Raw genomic sequence first — 21,188 nt, forward strand, 5'->3', positions numbered from 1 at the left:
ATTTTTTATTCAATTCAAAGTTTGAAATCAAGCTATCTCGTGCTACTGCACCAAAATTACCCCACTGTAAAATTAAAAAAACACTGAGTGAGCAAAAATTTGTGAGATAGCTAGTTATAATGGTAATTAAATAATGTTTACATATGTATAAAAGCCTACATTAAAATCTGTCATATAAATTGGTCTCTTCATTAGAAATTAGCTTACTGATTGCAACCATTGAGGGACAAAAATGTTTAATAATATAAAAAATATCTGTATGACATTATATTCTGCAGTTCTTCCCTGTTGTACTGAATATCTATACTTTTCAAATGATCACATTGAAGTTAGAAATTCAAATATTGTGACAAAATTAATTTTGTAGGGTGCCACAAGTTTGTTAAAATTTCCAAAGGGTGCCGCGACTAAAAAAAGGTTGGGAAACACTGCTTTAGATGATTAAAATGTTCTTCACACTAGGACAATTGTCCTTTTAAGAACGTGAAAGGTTCTTTAGAGAACCAAAAATGGTTCTTCTGTGACATCACTGCGAAAAACCCTTTTGGAACCTTAATTTTTAAGAGTGTATGAGTTTTAAAAAAAAAACTAAGTTGTTTTGCCAAAAGACTCTAGAATGCTTCATTGTAATTACTTGAGTCAGATTTTCGTCCTTTTTATTGTCTGCCAGGTAAAATACAAATATGGATAATATTAAGCATTAGTGTGTTTATTCAAATCCCTAATTAAAGCCTTTTTTATGTATTTATTTATGGTAAGGATCAGCATGTCACAGGAGCTGTGAATAGGATACATAACATAGAACATTCCTTGAACAAAAAATAGACTGATTACATAGCCTTGACTAACTTCGTAATGCAGTTTTTTTATTATTATTTATATATGTTTCAAAATGTATTTGCACGCTGACGTCACAGTTTACAAATCGTGACGCGTTTTGGTAGCTGCGCGTTTCCGCCGCTTCCAGCCCCCCCCCCCCCCCCCCAAGATAATTCACAAAAGACTCGCCGCCGTGCCGAGCGCTCTGATTGGCTGAGCCACAGGAAGCGGCGTAGGGCTCGCTGATTGGCTGCCGTTCTCTTTGTGTGCGTGCAGCTGGCGTCTAGGCTGCATTTCGAATGGTCTCGTATCGGAAGGCGAAGGTGTCCATGGGCAGCACAGCAACAAAGGAGCCAGGATGGTGTTAGTGCACGTCGGATATCTGGTTCTTCCCGTCTTCGGTTCGGTCAGAAGTAGAGGTAATTGCGCCTTATTTACTGTCGCAGGCGCTCGCGTCTTTTTTCACGCGCGGATGTGATCAAAGGCTGCTGGCCTGGCGGAGCGTCGCGTATTTTCCAACACAAACACGGAGCGATGCGCTCAGTGGCCTAACGTTAAAGAAAAGATCCATCATATTGCTATACCAGAGAGCGAGTGTGTTTTAATTCACTGGATAAATCGTTATCGGGTCACAATTTGGAAAACGCGTAGCACGTTCCTTAGCGTCGTCCTTCGCGTCGGAAGCATATGTAGGCTTTAATAGAAATACCTCAGCGCGTATTCAAGTATGTGTCTCCTCAGTGGGGCGCGTCAAACTAAAACGCAATTGTTACAAGCTTTCAGCGCGATGCGACGAACGCGAAGCTTCGTGTTATAAAGCAACAAAGTCGCACGTTTGCAGCGGCGTTGTAGCTCTTTGCAGTGTATGTAACGCGTTACGATCCGTTACATTCCCTCACATCCGTTCCGCCGTGTGCGGTTTTGTTTATGAATAATTAAACATGGCTTCAGCAGATGGGCAGCTGCAGTGCCACGAAATATCCTCAGCTGAACCTGCTCGCAATTTCAGCTTTTGCAACACGGACGCATGGAAAATTGGGATCGTTTTAATGTCTAATCATCGATCGCAGCATGAAGTGTTTAATTCTGCTGTAATGGAGAACAAAAAAACCTGGATCTTAAATCCCACCTTAGCCAGCCATGTCTGGACAGGAAAAAATGTGCATCCATGTACAGTATCTGTGCACGTCAATAATAGCAGAAATGCACCATTTTTAGCCGTTCTGCACCGGTATTCATGTTTTGCATTTTATAGCCATGCTTAACCAGATGCATTCATATATGTAAAATGTGCAGTTAAATAATTATAGTGGTTTGTTATGCATTTAGTTGACGCCAACAAAAAATCAGATGCATCCTTACATGTAAAAATAATGCAATGAGGTGCATTTTTGCAGCCATGTTGCACCAGAATCTGTATATAAAATGTGCAAATAAACAATCGTGGTATGTGCATTTTACTGTCACCAGCAGAAAAAACAAATGCATTAATATTTGTGCAATAAATAATAATAGTAAAATGAGGTGCATTTTGTAGCTCTACTACACCAGCATGAGTTTAAAATGTGTGCAATTCAATAATTTAATAGTATACACATTTTACTGTCACCCTTTAGCACCAGCAGAAAAACAAGTGCATCAATGTCAAATATGTACATAAAATGTGTGCAATTAATTAGTTGTATATGCATTTTGCTGTTGCACATTAGCACCAGCATATAAACAAATGCATCAATACGAAAAATGTGTATAAAATGTGTGCAATTAAATATAGTAGTGTAACCAGCAGAAGATTGTGTGTGCAACAATAATAAGAATTATAGTAATTTGAGGTGCATTTTGTAGCCATACTGCACCAGGATCTGTATTAAAATCTATACTATTAAATATGTTAGTGTATGATTTTTACTGTCACCAGCAGAAAAACAAATGCATTGATGTATGTGGGCAATTGTGCAATAATAATAGTAATAATTTGAGGTGCATTTTGTAGCCATGCTCTAGCACCGATGGTTTCATTGATTGTGCTTGTATTTGTTTCTATTTTTTTCCTTGTTCCATAGTCTGGGGGCTGATTCTACATACCGCATTTTTTTCAGAGCTCTGTTCCCTTCCATTGTGTATCTAACGATCACCCGCCGCTGCTGTGCTATAGCCTCTGCCTGCCCTGCATCTAGCTGTGTTGTGACTCCCTCTTCTCATTCCCTCTCTTTCCATCTGAAGACGACATTACAAACAAACTCTCACTCATCCAGTATATCCTCCTGTGTAACCGACTGCAGAATAACACTCTCTCTTCTCTAGAAGAATCCTCTTGTCGTCTTATTTTTAAATGGTCATTGTTGCTTTGACGAAAATAACAACTCATTGTAGCATTTAGCTTTTTTACGACTGTCATTGTGATTTGTCCCATACTCAGTGTGGATAGACCAACATTTTTGCTGTAAATTTCTGTCAAGTGGATGCATTGGCCTCTCACTCGATCATAGCCGGGCTTGATCGACCCCTAAACACTGTCTCTGTCTTGTCTTCCGGGAAGGTGTGCTGTGCCGGTGGGATTTGCCACAGATTTGGACTCAGAAACTTACTAGAGAAGCTTGACGTTCATTTTTTTTCTTTTCTAATTATGCATGTACAGTTGTGATCGATAATATCTCAGTTCGGTGACCCTTCGCTCTGTGGGTTTCGCCTCCCTAGGGTGACCATTAATGATTTAATCAAATTAAATCTGTAGCGTCTTCCTTAAAGGAATAGTTTGCAGAAAAATAAATTGTCAATATTTGCTCACCTTTATGTCGTTCGACACCCATATGCTGTTATTTGTTTTGGTTAAAAAAATAAGAAGTTTGGAAGATATTGACAGGGCTCAAGAACGGAAAAAACACCAGTTTTAACTACTGTTATTTTAATATAATTTAAATACTTTCATAATTTTTGTAATATTTTGAATTAGCTTTTTTTATATATATATATATATATATATAAAAAATTTTTGTTGCTATTTGGATTTAATTTGAGTTTTTATATGCTTCCAGTTAAAGCATTTTGTCAAACTAAACAAAAATTAGAAGTGTTGCCAATTAACTGAAATAAATGGAAGTTTTTCATCTAATATTATTATTATTATTCTATATGATTGAGCTTTCTTAACTAACGAAAATGGTTTTAATAGTTTTAGTGAACGCTAATAACCCTGGATTAAATGGCTCGTACACTATATTTCAAGTCTTCTGACGTCTTACAAGTGAAATTTAAGTTATTATTCACTAATTATCTTTTCCGCAGAAACTCTGAAATCTCATTTGTGTTCAGTGGTTTTGAAGGCCAAAAATGCAAGTGGTTCTTGTATGGAACTGAGTGCAAGTTGTTCACACAAACTTGGAGTTTTTGGTCACTATAAGATGGCTGTTTAAGGAAAACAGCTGTAGCAAAGATATGAAAAGGTTTTTGACTGCATATGGGTATAGAATGACATGAAAGTGAGTGACTTTATATATAAAGTCAAGTATATAATTTGTTTTTTGTACACCCATTGTGGTGTACAAAACAACATTTTGGTGTGTATATATATATATATATATATATATTGAGCCTTATTAATCCTCAAAGATTAACACATGGAAACCATAGAAAAGCTACTATTTCAAGACTGTTATGGTTGACACAAAGCACGTTTTAGAAGAGCATACTTCTCACGTGTGAAATATTTTGCTATTATATGTGACCATGTTAAAGGAATAGTTCACCCAAAAATGAAAATTTGTTGAAAATGTCCTCACCCTCAGGACATCCCATAGAAGAGTTTGCTGCTTCATCAGGTTTGGAGAAATGTGGCATTGCATCACTTGCTCCGCAATGAATCCTCTGCAGTGAATGGGTGCCGTCAGAATGAGTCCAAACAGCTGCTAAAAACCATCACAATAAGTAATCGACACCGCTCCAGTCCGTTGATTATCCTTTTGTGAAGCGAAAAGCTGCATGTTTGTAAGAAACAAATCCATTATTAAAGCATTTTATCTTTAAACAAGTCTTTTATCCATAATATGACTTTCTCCAGTGAAGAAGTTGTCTGAATCAGGAGAGCAATATGCACAGATTAAGCACCGTTTACAAGCCAAAACAGATCTGTGAGCGCATTTTAATGTAAGAAGAACTTTTTAAAACAAATGTCTTGCTGGTTTTTGTTTCTTACAAATATGGAGCTTTTGGCTTCATAAGATGTTAATTGATGAACTGGAGTGGTGTGGATTATTGTGATGATTTTATTGTTCATCAGCTGTTTGGACACTCATTCTGACGGCACCCATTCACTGCAGAGGATCCGTTGGTGAGCAAGTAATGTAATGCTACATTTCTCCAAATCTGGAGTGAGGGTGAGAAAATTGTAAGCGAATGTTAATTTTTGGGTGAACTATTTCTTTAAAGATGATCTAAATGGTGTATTTTGTTTAAGAAAAACAGCCGTCTTCAGCTTGGAAGTAGTAAAATGACTCTGAAGAAGCAGAAACGAGTATCAAAGCGGTAGTTTATGGCTCTTGACTGGCACACTGCACCCGACCGCCACTCAAACCGACCCTCATTCATTTGATTTACCCATGCTGCAAAGCCAGCATTAGCCTAGCGCTACCGGGCGGCGCTCCTAGCGCTGTGCGAGCGCGAATGTCATCCACTTTACAGGGATCACTAGAACTGCACTGTAGAAGTCCTCCTAGTATCGAAATGTCTCTATTTCTTTGGTTGTGGTTCTCTGCCTTCTGTTCCTGTACTAGGCTGTAATGCATGACCATGTTTATTATTTTCCTCTTGATTTTGATTGTTTCTTTGTTTTGGAACATTGAACAGCAAACTCCAATGTATCTTTGTGTAGACATGTCCTGCTGTACTGACGTGTTGTAGCATACACATCTACCCATTGGATGCTGCTTCTGTTATGTTAACTTTGTGGAGCATGGTTGGGCCTTGCCTTCGCTCTTTATTTGCATGGAATTATTATTATTATTATGATCACACAATTCCACTCATACTAATATTTTCCAATAAAGACTGTAGATTTTCCCCTAACCCTCAGTGTGCTCTCTGCTGATTTCCATGTGTCGTTCCCTCAAACCCCTCCAACTCCACTCTATGGTTCCTCTTTGGCCCCTGCCTCGAGTCATCTCTGCTCCTCCCACTTGCCAGAGTGAATCATGGGAATGTGCACTCACAAATATGTAGGCAAAGTAGTCACTTCAAGTCTCACACATCCCATCTGCATCTCACTATCTGACCTCCTGCATTAGCATATCTCCCCTTCGTTCTCATTGTTTCTTCTGGAGAAACGGGTTTCCAGTAAAAATCGATACGTGAAGTCAGAAATTATTGAATTTACATGCTTAATGTGCATACTTCTGTTGGACTTGAGAATCCATCGTCTCTCCAATCATTTTTTGACAGACAAAAACTTTTTTGTATTAAATCTTGTTGCGTTTAAAAAAAAACATTTCCGTTCAAAAGTTACGGGTAAGATTGTTTTAAAGAAATTAATACTTCTATTCAGCAAGGATGCATTAAATTGATCAAAAGTGACATTTTTGAAGACTTTTTTTTTTTTTTTTTACAGAAGATTATTTCAAATAAATGCTGTTCTTTTTAAGACTTCTTATCCATCAAATAATTTTGTTTACAGAAAATTAAGAAGCAGCACAACTGTTTTCTGCATTGATGATGATAATATTTCTTGAGCAGCAAATCAGCATATTAGAATGATTTCTGAAGGATCATAGCATTGATGATGATGATGTTAATATTTCTTGAGCAGCAAATCAGCATATTAGAATTATTTCTGAAGGATCATGTGACACTGAAGACTGGAGTAATGATGCTGACACTTCAGATTTGCATCACAGGAATATATTAAAATAAGAAACAATTTTTTTTTTTTTTTGCCCAAGATAAATGCAGCCTTGGTGAGCAGAAGAGACTTCTTTCAAAAACATTACCTTACCAAACCAACAGAAATATATTAAAATAAGAAACAATTTTTTGTTGTTTTTTTTTTTGCCCAAGATAAATGCAGCCTTGGTGAGCAGAAGAGACTTCTTTCAAAAACATTACCTTACCAAACCAAAGCTTTTGAACAGTCGAGTACATCTGATTATGAAATCAAAATGATCAATTGGCTTTCATGTTGATTGTAAGGTACCTCAGGTTTAATATGATTAGCTCAGTCTAATGATTATTCATACACACACTTTTTTTGATGGTTTAATTTGATGACCACTTGTATAGAATCTCTCAACACACAGAGAATCGACCTGCTCTGATACATGGCATTAATTATGCAAAAAGCTTATGATTACAGAAACTGCAGGGAAAACTGGTCTGAATAAAAGCAGATTAGTAATTGGTTAAAAGGGTCATGGGATAGAAAGTGTTTGAGGTTAAGGGTCAGGCCATAAGGGCAGAATAAAACGCATCTGAATGAGGTTTAATCTCAGTAGAACTCATTCATTAAGCTCTGCTGCTTGACCTTCAGGTGATGACCTATGTCTAACGATGGAGGTCAGACAGTTTCCAGTCCATAAATGCCATAATCTTAGGTAGAAGAGTTCATGGTTTACTAGAGACTCACAATGTGCAATATACTGTGGATCGCACTATTATTAACTGATCAATATTTTTGCCGGGGTTTGTAAGGGAAGCAGAGGAACAGGATCATTAGAATTCAGAGCGCGTGAACTGCACGCTCCATACGTTTCTGCTGATCTAAGAGTTTTGCTTGAATTTCTGGAGCCCTGGGGAATATTTCCTGCTGAGAAAATCACCGGTTTCTCCTCGGTTCTGTTCTCCAAAGGCGCCGTGAAATGAGACCATAACGATTCCATTATCAACAGCTTCTGCACTTTTGCACTCAGAAAATTCCATCTTGTCCTCCATGTGCGAGAAGTTTCCTTTTCCCCCGAGGCCAAAGTCTTCTGAGCATTTTGAAATGTTTCTCGTGACCCTTTACAACAACATTTTGTCCTCATATTCACCTTAGGAAAAAAATGCAATTCAAAATCAACCATTTCACACAAATACTGCTAGAAATGAGTGATGCTGAAAAATCAAGACTTCAGAATGTAGTAAAGTTGAAATTCTGTTAATTAGTGTAGAAGACCAAAGGTGGTATTTTGAAAAAATATGTCTTGTTCTTTTGTCTATTAAAAAAAACTGTAAAAAATGACCGTGAATTTAACGGTAAAAGACTGTAAAAATGCTACAGTAAAAACCTGTTAAATGGTTAACGGTAAATTCCCCTACTATATACGGTGAAAAACTGTATTGGACATTACATGTATTGGACAGTAATTTTACGGTAGTATACCATTTTTGGAAGTGAAAAAGACTATAATTTACAGCGTATAACCATTAATTGACATTCCCAGATTCCCTGCGTTACATTTCAAATTTGATGTTTTTTTGTTGAAATAACTGTTTCTTAGTTTTTTCTTATCAGTTTTGTATATTAGGGTTGTATGTTACACCTAATGTTGATAAATTTATGTTTATTGCATTATTTCAGTTTCATGTGTGTTACCATGATGGTGTTTAGTGTTTGTGTGAATGACACGGTGCACCTTCTTTATTTAAAGCTGCTTGTGATGGGCTTTGATTCATCATGTGACTTCCTCATCACCAAATGCATTTGGTGGTTATCAGTGTATTACAAAGGTACAAAACAGATTTCAGTACTTCAATAGGTTGGTATGTTAACATTATATCAGTTAATGAAATTACGGTATTTAACTGTAAATTTAAGTTAAAACCTAAAACATTGCTACCGTATTTTTTTACGGTAAAATTCCGGCAACCACAGCTGCCGGTATTTTACCGTAAATTGTTTACAGTGTACAGTGAAAGTCAAAGGTGTCCAATGTTGTTTGAACTCGACATTCTTCAAAATATCTTTTGTGTGTGTTTGTGTTTAGTAGAAGAAACATGCCGTCATACAGGTTTAGAACAACATGATGGCACGGTATTAATTTGTGTGAGCTATTCTTTTAAGGCAGAGGTCAGATTCATGCTTTTTTTGCCATCACAACTTTACCAATAGTGTTCCACTCTTCATTCTGCATTACTCAAACACAGATCTGAATGACCAGACATTGTTTATACTGTACTTGCATTATTGTGGCAGTAACACACTTCTCTACATAAGGAGGGATGTTTGAGTTTTCTGCATATTAAGCTGGGCTACGAGAAATTATTTTAACATAAATGACACTTGAGTTTTAACATCTTTAATAAACTTAACACCATATGTGAGGATTAACATGTAGCCGTATAGTCATTATCACAAATACCACCCTAAGAATGTTTATTTTGCTACTTGTCAAACATATAGGTGAATGCATTTGAAATATTGATTTGAAAAATATTATGTGAGAAGAAAGAAATAAGACACTAGCCCAACTAGTTCATTACTGTTCAAATGTTTGGGGTGAATTTTATATATATATATATATATTATTTTTTTTTTGTTTTGTTTTTTTTACGAAAATACAATTGTTTTTTAGCAAGGATGCACTGAATTAATCCATAGCGATAAAGACATTTATAATCTTAAAGGATTTCTATTTAAAATATATGCTGTTCTTTTCTGTTCATCAAACAATCCTGAAAAAAATGTATCACAGTTTTAATGCAAATTTTATCAATGTTGAAAACCGCTGCTTAATAAGAAATATTTATTGAGCTGCAAATCAGCGTATCTGAAGGATCATGTGACACTGAAAACTTAAGTAATGATGCTGAAAAAATTCAGCTTTGGTCATTAGAATAAATAAGTTTTTTAATATATTAAAGTAAAAAAGAGCTATTTTAAGTAGTAATTATTTCACATCGTTTCTGATTATTTTGCTGTGTTTTGATCAAATAAAAGAGCAAAAGAGACTACCTTGAGAAACATAAAAAAATCTTACAGACCATAACCTTTTGGACAGTCGTGTGTGTGTGTGTATATATATATATATATATATATATATATATATATATATATATATATATATATATATTATATGCTACTTTCATCTCTTTTTCTGTACATATCATTGCAATTTTACAGTTTAAAGAGCATCTGACCGCAAAATTATACAAACCACAAACTATTCCAAAAATCGGTTTAATTAATACAATTCTATAAAGGTTTTCTACCAAAGCAGGATTATGTTAGGAAGTAGCAAACTTTTAAATTTTGGCAAGTGTGTGTGGTTCAGGTATTCCCTATGTTGTTGGAAAAGGATAGTAAAACCCAAAATTTTTGATCTTGTGGGGCCTTTTTTTTTCATGCTAAATATGCAGAAACTTTTCTTTGAGTTGTTCAGGGGTCATTTTAGGGTTGGGAGATAGAATATACAGTGTACATTATAAAAATCATTATGTATATGGAAAGACCCATAAAACATGGAAACCCAGTGTGTGTGTGAGAGCTGGACAGCTGAACGGCTGAAATAGAACTTTGAGAAGCAGCTGTCAAACAGTCCCTTCCTCCCCCTCCAGTTCTCTCTCTTTCCCCTCCCCCTCCTCAATCCCATCATTCCCTCCCCCTCTGTGTGTCCCTGAAACCCCCCACCCCTCCATCTGTCTGTATTATGTCCGTCACCGAATCCATGTGACTGCTGAATCAGCCGGGTCCACTCTCATAAACACCTGTCATTAGGGCCGATCCACCTGTCATTAAGGCCAAAGCAAAACCAATGTTACATCGTGTCTACACCGGACGCGAGTGGTGCGGCGCGACAAAATACTATGAAACTCATAATCAGTGATGCGGTCTACACCATAGAGAGAGAGATATATATATATATATATATATATACACACATACAGTGGTGTGAAAAAGTGTTGGCCCCCTTCCTGATTGTCACACTTTAATGTTTCAGATCATCAAACAAATTTAAATATTACACAAAGATCATGCAAGTAAAAACAAAATGCAGTTTTTAAATGATGATTTCATTTATTAAGGGAAAAAAGCTGTCCAAACCTACGTGGCCCTACGTGAAAAAATAATTGCCCCCTCCTGTTAAATCATGAAAGAAGATTGAGATGCTTAAACAGTCCATTCATGCTCGAAAACCCTCCAATGTGGCTGAATTAAAACAATTCTGCAAAGAAGAGTGGGCCAAAATTCCTCCACAGCGATGTGAAAGACTCATTGCCAGTTATCGCAAACACTTGATTGCAGTTGTTGCTGCAAAGCGTGGCACAACCAGTTATTAGATTTAGGGGGCAATTACTTTTTCACGTAGGGCAAGGCAGGTTTGGACACATTTTTTCCCTTAATAAAATAATCATTTAAAAACTGCATTTTGTATTTACTTGCATTATCTTTGTGTAATATAAAAATTAGTTTGATGATCTGAATCTTTTAAGTGTGACAAATATGCAAAAAATTTTAAAAACAGGAAGGGGGCCAACAATTTTTCACACCACTGTATCTATGGTCTACACTGGATGCGGTACGACACAACAAATCCCCGACAGAAAACTGCTGCTGCGTTCTATTCATGACGTATTGACACAAATTTCATTCATTTCAACGGTCGCTTTGTTGCGTCCAGTGTACTAGATGGACTTTAGCTGTTGTGGCGCAGACACTGTGTTACTCGCCTATCGAGAAGAAACAAAGCAACCTCGGCGTCCGATCGCAGGCCTTCTGCTCCTTGAGTTCTCTCCAGCGCTGGAAAGCTCATCCGATATTTACACGGGTCCTACTTCTTGCCTTATTGCCTTAAGCCTTCTTTTGTTCCGCAGACGGTTTCCGCTTTTATTTTTTATCCGCCATCTCTATCTTTCTGTCGCTCGGCTAATGTCCGTCCTGTGCACTGAACTCTCTCTCCTCCACATCATGAGTAGACACACCCCTTACTGCTGATTGACTACCAGTTTGTTTTGCTATTCGGCCCGAATCAGTTTTCCAAAGCGTTTTTGAAAAATCGCTTACCCCACCTTTAAAGGGTTAGTTCACCCAAAAATGAAAATTTGCCCATAAATTACTCACCCTCAAGTCATCCTATGTGTATATGACTTTCTTCTTTCAGACGAATCCAGTCGGAGTTATATAAAAAATTGTCTTTGATCTTTCAAGCTGTTTCATGTCACTCAGCGGGTGTTGTATGCATCAGTCCAAAAGAAGTTAAATAAAAAGCGCCCATCCATAAAAAAAAGTGTCCCCCACATGGCTCCGGGGGGTGAACAAAGGCCTCCTGTAGCAAATCGATACGTTTTTGTAAGAAAAATATCCATATTCAAAACGTAATCACTTTAATGTAGCTTGGGCCAAAAGTTGTACACGGAAGCAGTTCCGGGCAGATGATGTAGGAGGTTTTTTTTCTTTGCCTACATGGTGGAAATGGGCTTCCAAATTTATATTAAAAATAAGATGGATACATTCCATCTTAAACGAGCTCTCCAGCCTGACACCATTAGGTCTAGAAAAATTTCCCCTGAAAAAACACAGCTAATCCTGAGGGAATGGGATCAGTTAAATCTGTGGTAGTCCAGATAAAGAACGAGTCCTACCTGCCGTAATGCGGGCCGTTAGATCCAGCAAGGTGTCACAGTGTAAGAATCGTCAGCTGGCTTCAGTTAAATAAAGAACAGGTAATATTCTCTAATGCAGGACATCAATCAGAACGGCCTCTGCTTCTGCTTCATGTCCCGCTAATAAGATAATACACCACATCACTAACACTTACAAACATTTACCATGGTAAACAGTTTCTATACTTCAGATATTATTTTTACTATATAAAAAGTACATTGAATTTAAAAATAGTACATTTGAATTTTAAAATTACCTTTTTTAGAATGTTTATTTACTGATGTTTTATTTAATTTATTTTGTCAGTGGCTAATACCAAATTAAGTTTGTTTTTTTTGACAATAACAGTATTTTTCATTTTTAATTTAGGTATTTATTTTGCTATTCTATTTATTTTCATGTTTTACTGATGACAAACATTAAAGTAGAAGTATTTCTATAACATTTATTTTGTTGGTTATTTTTATTTATTATTATTATTTTCATGTTTTATTGATGACTAAAACAGAAACAAGTTTGTCTGCAGTAACAACAACTGCAGTAAATGTGGTATTTTTGCATAAACTTGTTACCATGGTAAAAAAAAAACAATTAAGTGATATTTTGCAAACTACATGTATTTAGAATGGAATATCAATGTACTATTTACTGAATGCTGTGCATTTTTTGCAGTATACTGCATACTATTTAAAAAATATATATATGAAAAAAAAAATTATTTACTTATGAAACGATTTATAAATGATTTAAGACAACTGCTTGTTTCCTGAATCAGTCTAAATTTGTGAAACCTTTTTACATTTTAAAAAGCCGTGTACAACAATGGCTGTCACATAATGTCATGTTAGGTAAATGGCATCCAGTTATTATCTTGTAAGTAAATAGGTTTATTTTGCATATTGAGCACAGCATTCTGGACCATAGCCTTGTCATCTTCATATGTTGTCGCTGATCTCTGATGGGTTATTGCTTGTCCCGTACAGGAGCACATTTTAGCAGGCACCAGCATAGTCATGCTACCTCCTGCCGGCATTTTCACCTGGCTGCTACGGCAACGTCGCTGCCTGCTGAGTTCCCGCCCCCTCCCCTCGCCCCGCCTCAGTACCAGGAAATCCCGCCCCCTTTCTTACCTCAGGCCTTACAGCAGCAATACCTCATCCAGCAACAGCTACTGCAGCGCAGGTAGAAACACACACCTGTGCATGTTCAGTTATACAAAAGTTATCTTTCTTTAAGGTAAAAGACAAAATAAAGAGAAACAAACAATTGATAGATAAAAGGTCCATTCTATTCCTCATACTGTCGCATCTCTTCAGACGCACACAGGAGCGAGTCCCACTGAACACGAATCGGTTACGTCCAGGATATGAATATGCTCCGCCCCTCCATGTCCCTCAGCCAATCCCACAGCAGCCCAGATACCTGGCAGAAGGCACTGATTGGTGAGTTCTGCAAAAGCACACACATACAAAGCAGCGGTAAAATATCGAAACTCATTTCCACCATCGAATAGGTCATTGACATTTCATCTCAATATTCAGGCTTTTTCCCCCTCATAATTGCAGTTTCTAACTCAGTTCAAACTTTTTTTTATCTGAATTTCTTATAAATATAAACTTTGCAAATATATATACATACACACACACACACACACAGTATGTTTTTAATATAGTAAGAAGTAAGTATGGAAGATGTAAGCTTCCATAGCAAATAAACTTCCTTAATATTTAGGAATGATCTTCATGGTCAACATTTGGGGAAAAAAATTTAAATACAGTACATAAGTTCCCTGCTGCTGATGTTGTTTTTAAATTGCTTTTATTAAAATGAAAATGTGTGCTTTTTAGGGACCTAAGCGTGGACGCAGGAGTGCCATATCAGTATCCTCTGCAGCAGATCCCTCAACCCTACCAGCATTACCTGGCCTCTCCCAGAATGCACCACCTCCCCAGGAACACCTCCTCCACCCAAGTGGTGAGTGTGTATATATATATATATAAATATATCACATTATATGCAAATATAGTGTTTATATAAAGTATCAAATATGTTTTATTTATATATATTTTTTTTTTCTTCTTTTATTTAGAAGTCTTTTATAGTAAGTGCAAGTGTTGAATGGGGTCTGCAATGTTTAAGACAGACATGTATGTTGTGTTTCCTGTAGGTTGTCCATGAGATAAGGAATTATCCATATCCACAGCTTCACCTGCTGGCGCTGCAGAGCTTGAGTCCCAGCAGACACTCGTCTGCTGTTCGAGAGAGTTATGAGGTAAAACACACAGACAGATGAACAGTAACTCGCATACATTCATGTTTTGCTCCGTTTAACACTGAGTCTGTGATCGTGTGCAGGAGCTGCTACAGCTGGAGGATCGACTGGGAAGCGTCAGCCGAGGGGCCATACAGACCACCATAGAGAGATTCACCTTCCCCCACAAATACAAGAAGGTACATACACACTGTTCACATTCACTCTTTAGTTTTCATGTCCAACCTACAGTTTTCTGCTGCTTACACACTTGTGTCTGCGCTTGTGTGGGTGTGTGTGTGTGTGTAGCGGAAGCTGCTGGATCTGAAGTTATGTGAGGAAGAGTCGGATATGGATGAGAAATGCACCATTTGCCTCTCCATGCTGGAGGATGGAGAAGATGTCAGGTAGTATATAATAAAGACAGATGAAACTATTCACTTTCGTTCAAAAGTATGGGTCAGTAAGATTTTATTTTAATGTTTTTGGAAAAAAGTCTCTTCTGCTCTCCAAAGCTGCATTTATTTGATCAAAAATACAGTAAAATCAGCAATACTGTGAAATATTATTAGAATTTAATATAACTGTTTTCTACTTGAATATATATTAAAATGTAATTTATTCCTGTGATCAAAGATGAATTTTCAGCATCATTACTCCAGTTTTCAGTGTCACATGATCCTTCAGAAATCATGACATGCAAAGCACGCTGATTTTCTGCATAAATAACATTTCTGATTATTATCAATGTTGAAAACAGTTGTGCTGCTTCATGTTTTTGTGGAAACCATGATCAAAATAACAGGATTAATTTGAAATACATTGTTTGTGGCCTTGTAAATGTCTTTTCTGTCCCATTTAATCAATTTATTGCATCCTTCCTGCAGAAAAGAATTATTAATTTAAAAAGTTTAAAACTCTTACTGACCCCAAACTTTTCAACAAAAGTATTACACCAGAAGGTGCAGGAGTTGGTGAGTAGATAATTAATTGCATGAAAATGTGTTTTAAAATGATTGAAATATTAACTTAAAACCACAGGAGGTACAAAAGTTTGCATCCTTAAACTACACGAAAATGCCTTTTATTTTTGTACTTTCAGTTTTTCGTTTTAGTAATTTTGTCATGTACATTTGTCTTTTTTTCATATTTCCTTTTAGCTTTAAATAATTTATATTTCACTTTTAAGCAACTTTACAACTTCAATTTAAACTTTTTCCAGTTCAGTTTTTCATCTAACTTTTTTATTTTATTTCAGTAGTTTTGTTTTTAACCATAATCATAACAATCTACAAAGGAATATTCTTTTTATGAATATTCCTTTGTAAATTATTGTTTTCTTGGGGGGAAAAAAGTATATTTAACCTAAAAGCTGTTACAAATTGTATCTAATATTTATCTTTTACTTTAATTACTAAAAACTATTCTTATTAATAAAATAATAATTCTAATTAATAAAAACTGTTCTTAATAGCTTGAGTTTTATTTAACAATAACAATGCAAAATACAGTATGCCCACTACTAAACACAACAAGAACAGAGCATGTCAAAATACAAAATGCAATATGCTAATGCAGTTCTACTCATCCTAATAAACTATTTCTCTCTCTCTCTGTTTTCAGGCGTTTACCCTGTATGCATTTGTTCCATCAGGCGTGTGTGGATCAGTGGCTGGCCACCAGTAGGAAGTGTCCCATCTGCAGAGTGGACATCCAAACACAGCTCACCCCCGAGAGCTGAAACACACCCGGCGAAATAACACGCATTAACAAATAACTCACACACATGCTCTATTTCATTCTTATACATCCACAGACATTTTCATTGACACACACACACACACACTGTATATTACCTACACACGTGTATGATGAGCCATCCAACACACACTAAACACACACTCACACGCTTTACTGAGCCAATGACAATAACTGACACTACACACACACACACACACACACACGTGCTGGTAGAAACTAAAAGGGTCTGTCGCGAGGAGTGATTCTGTCTTTAGGGAAATGGTGTGTGTCTGTAGCATATGTGTGTGTATTTGTGCAATTTCTTAAGCCATGAACTTTACTAAAGACCCTCAGCTTGCATACAATATACACACACACACACTTACACACTAAATATAATATATACACAATGGCGGATAAGACAGTCAAATCTAGCTGCTGGAGTGTGTGTGTGTGTGTGTGTGTGTCCACTGTATTTCTGATCTGCAATACTGCTTTTGTCTTACACACTGGAGCTACTTTGGCTTGCGTGTGTGCATTTGTGCGCTTGTTCACCATTTTGGTGCGTGTATGCGTGTTAATATTTTCATGGGTTAGCGGTGCACGACGGTGCATGTAGAGAAGCCAAAAAAGAACACGCAACAACAAGAAAAAAAAAAAACGAAAACACAAAAGCAACTAATTTCCGAGACAGCAGGAGGGCTGTTGTCTTACAAAAAAAAAAGTAGGCGGAGAATATAGTGATTGGTTGATTCGTGTAGATAGGCGCAGTAGTAGTTGCATGCATCTGTGCTTGGGTTGTTGTTTCAAGGTATACCTGAAAGTGGTTGTGTGCGCGAATGCATGGATGTGTATTAGCTCCTTTAAGCTGTGACGATCCGTAACATTATCAGACTCATGTAGCGTGTGTGTGTGTGCGCGCGCGCGCGTGAGTGAGACCCTGCCATGACCTTTGACCCTAAATGCCTACTGAAAAAAGCACATGTGAGCATAGCTAAAGTGCCCGGCCTCACTCTGGTGCTGCGCTGCCATGGTTACTGTATTTATTATTGGTATTTAAAACATGCAGTGTTTGGAGGGGGCGGGGCTTGTGTGTGTCCAACGGTGTTCTTGTGACAGGTCTCCCCTCGTGGTTGCTATGCTGGTTGCTATGCTGTATTGCTACGAGATGTAAATAGAATGTTATGTGATAGAGGACCATCCGCCAACAGCACACAAGCAGGTTGAGACGGATGAGCGCGACGCCGGAATTATTCGTATTTGGCCCGAAACATACGCAGGTAGTTTTCGGATTCAGCTCAAATTTCATAAAGTTGACATGTTTACAGCTAGCTACACAAACAATAGCACATCCAGTTTAATGGTGCAGAAGTTTGAACACTGGCGCCCTCTTGAGCACTGAAGTTTGCAAAAATGCACATTATGCAATGCGTATGTTTCTGGCCTTAGTTGTTTATAGGATTAATCACTTTAGTTGTTTTTAAGTTTAATTTTAACAACTTGCAAAAAGTATGTTCTTTTTATGTGGATAGTTTTTTCCCAAAATGTCTGTTTCAATTTTGCTTTATGTACATTTGGCAATTTTTCTCATGGTCTGTTTCAGGGTGTGTTTAAAATCTAGCAATCTACCCTATATAAGCAGTAAACTATGTAAGCTTGTTTCCACTATGGGGGGAAAAAAAAAATATATATATATTTATATATTTTAATTGTGACTTTTTTTATCTCGTAATTCAGACATTTTTCACAACTCTGAGAGAAAAAAAACTTGCGGGAAATTTTTGTGAGAAAAAAGTGCTACTTGTTTTATTATTTATTGCTTGCAGAAGCAAACAAAAAAATGTAAACCGAGATGTAAACTCAGAATTCAGAGGAAAAAAAAGTCAGAATTGCAATATATAAACTCGGAATTGTGAGACAAAATCATAAATCATATTATTTTGCCCGCATTCTCCACCACTTTTCTAATACAAAATGCATTCTGAGATTGCCTTCTCTATAAAGCATACTTTTTATTTTTTGTTCAATTTTGCTTCATTGTGATCCAAAAGTCAATTTTAAAAAACATTTCAGTTCAAAACAAAGCTGTATTCGTATCAGCCAATGAGCTGCATTTTTGCCTGCGCGTTGAACACCCCCCCAGTGTTCTGTGTGCTGATTGGCGGATGATGGCTCGTGTTGATCGTTTACACAGGGTTATGTCCGTTGAAATGCCTTAAGTATTTAACAATCATAATTTATTACTAACTGTAGATATCGTGGGTACGTATTTAATTTTGTATAGTTTCATTTTTTTGCAATGGAATCATATTTTATTTATTTAGAAATAACAATGATTAAAACTCTTACCTCATGTTTGAGTTGGTTTGCGGGAATGCTTCGCATGCGGTTTGTGTTCGTGTGTGTTTCTCCCTTTGGTGCTGTGACCTTACTGACATTCCGCTTGCTGATTGGTCAGACATGGCAGCGGAGTGGGAGTATTATGGGTTTTGATTCGCTGTCCTGTTTGCACTCTTAGTTTTCGAAGGCCACCCTCTCACTGGCATTGTTTTTACCACTCTGGCGACCTTTGCAACACAATCTTTCTCTTTCTCTTTCTCTACTCTTCTCTCTGGAAGTCTTTCTTACATTGTTAATGTTTACATAATCTTTACCTCTCTCGTCTCATGTCTGTCTACAGTTGGTCTTTCTCTGTTTAACAGTTTTATTCTTGTTAATGTTTACATCCTCTACTTGCTTTCTCTTTTCTTATGCTTTTTTCCTTTAGCAGCCTTAAATTATTGATGTTTACATTCTCTCACTTTTTAAGGGTGTGTTTGAAATCTAGTGAGCTGCCCTACATAGGTAGTTACCTTCTAAGGCAGCATACTAACTGAAAAGAAACCTTTTAAGTGACTGATTTCAAACAAAGTACATAGACCGCAACAAATATACAAAGTGCACAAGAGATCCGACGTCTAAAACACTGGGGGTAAAAAATGGGTGTAGAAATTTTCACATGGGAAAGAAACGGCAAGTGGCACATTGAATTTAACATGAAATATTTAAGGAAACTGGAGTATTCTTTTGTTGTAAAGCATACTTAAATGTAAGTAATGTAAAGGATCAATAATATGCATTATTTATAACTACTTTTTTTTTTAACAGTGTAGTTTCATATTAGCATATTGCTAAGCTAACAAAGTACTATGCTTAAAAATATGTAGCATGCATACATATTGGTTAAAATGGTCCACTGTTTTATCAATATATTTGGGCACTGAATGGATTAGTTATGATTTGCCCGCATTCTCCGCCAGCTTTTGTGACGACAGCTTGTCGCAATGCATTCTGGGATTGATGTCTCTGTTAAATATATATGTAATCTTAGTCACTGCATATGCTGTTGTCTAGTCTAAGTAGGAGGCTCACTAGATTTTGGAACAAGCTCATTTTTTTCTCAATCTCTCATTCTTTGTGCCTATTTCGGTTTCATCTGTTATTGTCAATCAGCGCTTTCAGACTGTCTCCAGGGCATGTGAATCCTCTTTCGTCCTAGTTTATTTTGCCAGTCTCTCTCTATCTCTCTCTTTCTTTCTTTCTCTTTCTCCCTGTCTCATGGCAGGGTCAGGACTAACAGAGTATGATAAAGCACAACAGATTTAAAATGCATGTTTTTCTCAGGTTTGAATATATACATGACTAAATAGAAATATACAGCTACATAGAGAAAATAAAGACTAGTGCAGATGTTCTACTAATGATATTAGAAGATTGATTTTTGCTGCTGCTTGCATTTGAAAAACAAACAAAACAAACAAAAAAAGACATTAATAATAATAATGTTGTCCTAAAAGTGCCAGTGACAGGGGTGCCGCATGCTGTGGGTGTTTTTTCACTAGCGGATTTTCTAGCAGAATATAGACTATTTATCATTCATATTAAAGCAATAGCGCCTCCTGCTGGTGTGACTGCTAGTATGTAACTGGTCGAGTAAAAAAAGTGTGTAAAATGTTAGAATTCTCTTTTGGTGGAATTTTTGTACCTTATTTATTACTACTACTAATGATGAATTTAAAAGTGGCATCGCTAAAATGTTTTTGGTTTCGTTTTCATTTTGTTTAATTTCAAAGCTTGTACATTATCCTTTTTGTATGTGCTCATTTTGTAATAAAAATGTTGAAATGCTTAAATGCCTGTTTGGTCTAAAATTTTGCACAAGCACGTCTTTCTGTATCAAACATTAATTGGAAAATCCAGCTGAAACATGGTGGCATCTGGTTTTATGTGGTTTCTGGCTGGTCCAAGCTACTATAGATGACATGCACAAAATTAGACGCTTTGTACAAGCTCATTTGTAATATGCATATTAGTTTAATTTAGTAGAATTGTAAATTACTCAATATGTTGAGGGAGCAGTATATCCATTTTAACACTAGAGGGCCAAGCAGACTGTTTTAAATGCCTATAATGAGACCATATGTGCAAAAATCAAATACAAACAACATTTTAATATACACCCCTTTATAATATCATCTTTGGCATTTATTTGTGAATATATTGAGTAAGAGAGACAAGAGAGTGTATCTATTGCCTGTAATATGCTCATTTATTTTTAATAATGTATGAAATGCATTACATTGTGTTAACAAAGCAATAAATAATTCACTCACTTTTTCTAGCACTTCTAACACTGTTGTAGTTACGACACAGATGAATCATCATTAGAGTCAGTGTGAAAATAAGTTTGCAACCCCAATTAAAAATTTTGTAACGTTTTTTAAAAAAAAAAATCCTTTATGCTCACCAATTTATTTGATTAAAAATACAGTA

General features: G+C 36.4%; 1 protein-coding gene and 1 long non-coding RNA gene across 4 annotated transcripts; one reads left to right on the forward strand and one right to left on the reverse strand.

The window, feature by feature from the left end:
- Positions 1–1,072: 1,072 nt before the first annotated feature.
- LOC107585634 (RING finger protein 165-like) lies at positions 1,073–18,021 on the forward strand. Of its 3 annotated transcripts, XR_001609265.1 has the most exons (9): positions 1,073–1,238; positions 13,369–13,567; positions 13,702–13,827; positions 14,233–14,359; positions 14,553–14,657; positions 14,741–14,836; positions 14,946–15,043; positions 16,260–17,520; positions 17,599–18,021. XR_001609265.1 is itself a non-coding variant. In XM_016272734.1 (8 exons), the coding sequence occupies exons 1-8, from the start codon at positions 1,178–1,180 to the stop codon at positions 16,375–16,377; spliced, it is 930 nt and encodes a 309-aa protein (XP_016128220.1). In that variant the 5' UTR covers positions 1,073–1,177; the 3' UTR covers positions 16,378–17,534. The 3 variants fall into 3 exon arrangements, 1 of the variants encoding a protein (XP_016128220.1); XM_016272734.1 differs by lacking the exon at positions 17,599–18,021 and having other exon boundaries at positions 16,260–17,534; XR_001609266.1 differs by lacking the exons at positions 13,369–13,567; positions 13,702–13,827; positions 14,233–14,359; ... (3 more) ...; positions 16,260–17,520; positions 17,599–18,021 and adding an exon at positions 2,883–3,701 and having other exon boundaries at positions 1,158–1,238.
- On the reverse strand, positions 13,759–20,469 carry LOC107585635 (uncharacterized). The gene is made up of 3 exons (XR_001609267.1): positions 18,726–20,469; positions 16,268–16,373; positions 13,759–13,834 (listed from the first exon to the last, which is right to left on the reverse strand). It is a non-coding gene; the product is annotated as an uncharacterized lncRNA (long non-coding RNA).
- Positions 20,470–21,188: the final 719 nt, after the last annotated feature.

This window comes from Sinocyclocheilus grahami, unplaced genomic scaffold (genome assembly GCF_001515645.1).
Source record: "Sinocyclocheilus grahami isolate Dianchi unplaced genomic scaffold, SAMN03320097.WGS_v1.1 scaffold73.1, whole genome shotgun sequence".
Taxonomy (NCBI): domain Eukaryota; kingdom Metazoa; phylum Chordata; class Actinopteri; order Cypriniformes; family Cyprinidae; genus Sinocyclocheilus; species Sinocyclocheilus grahami.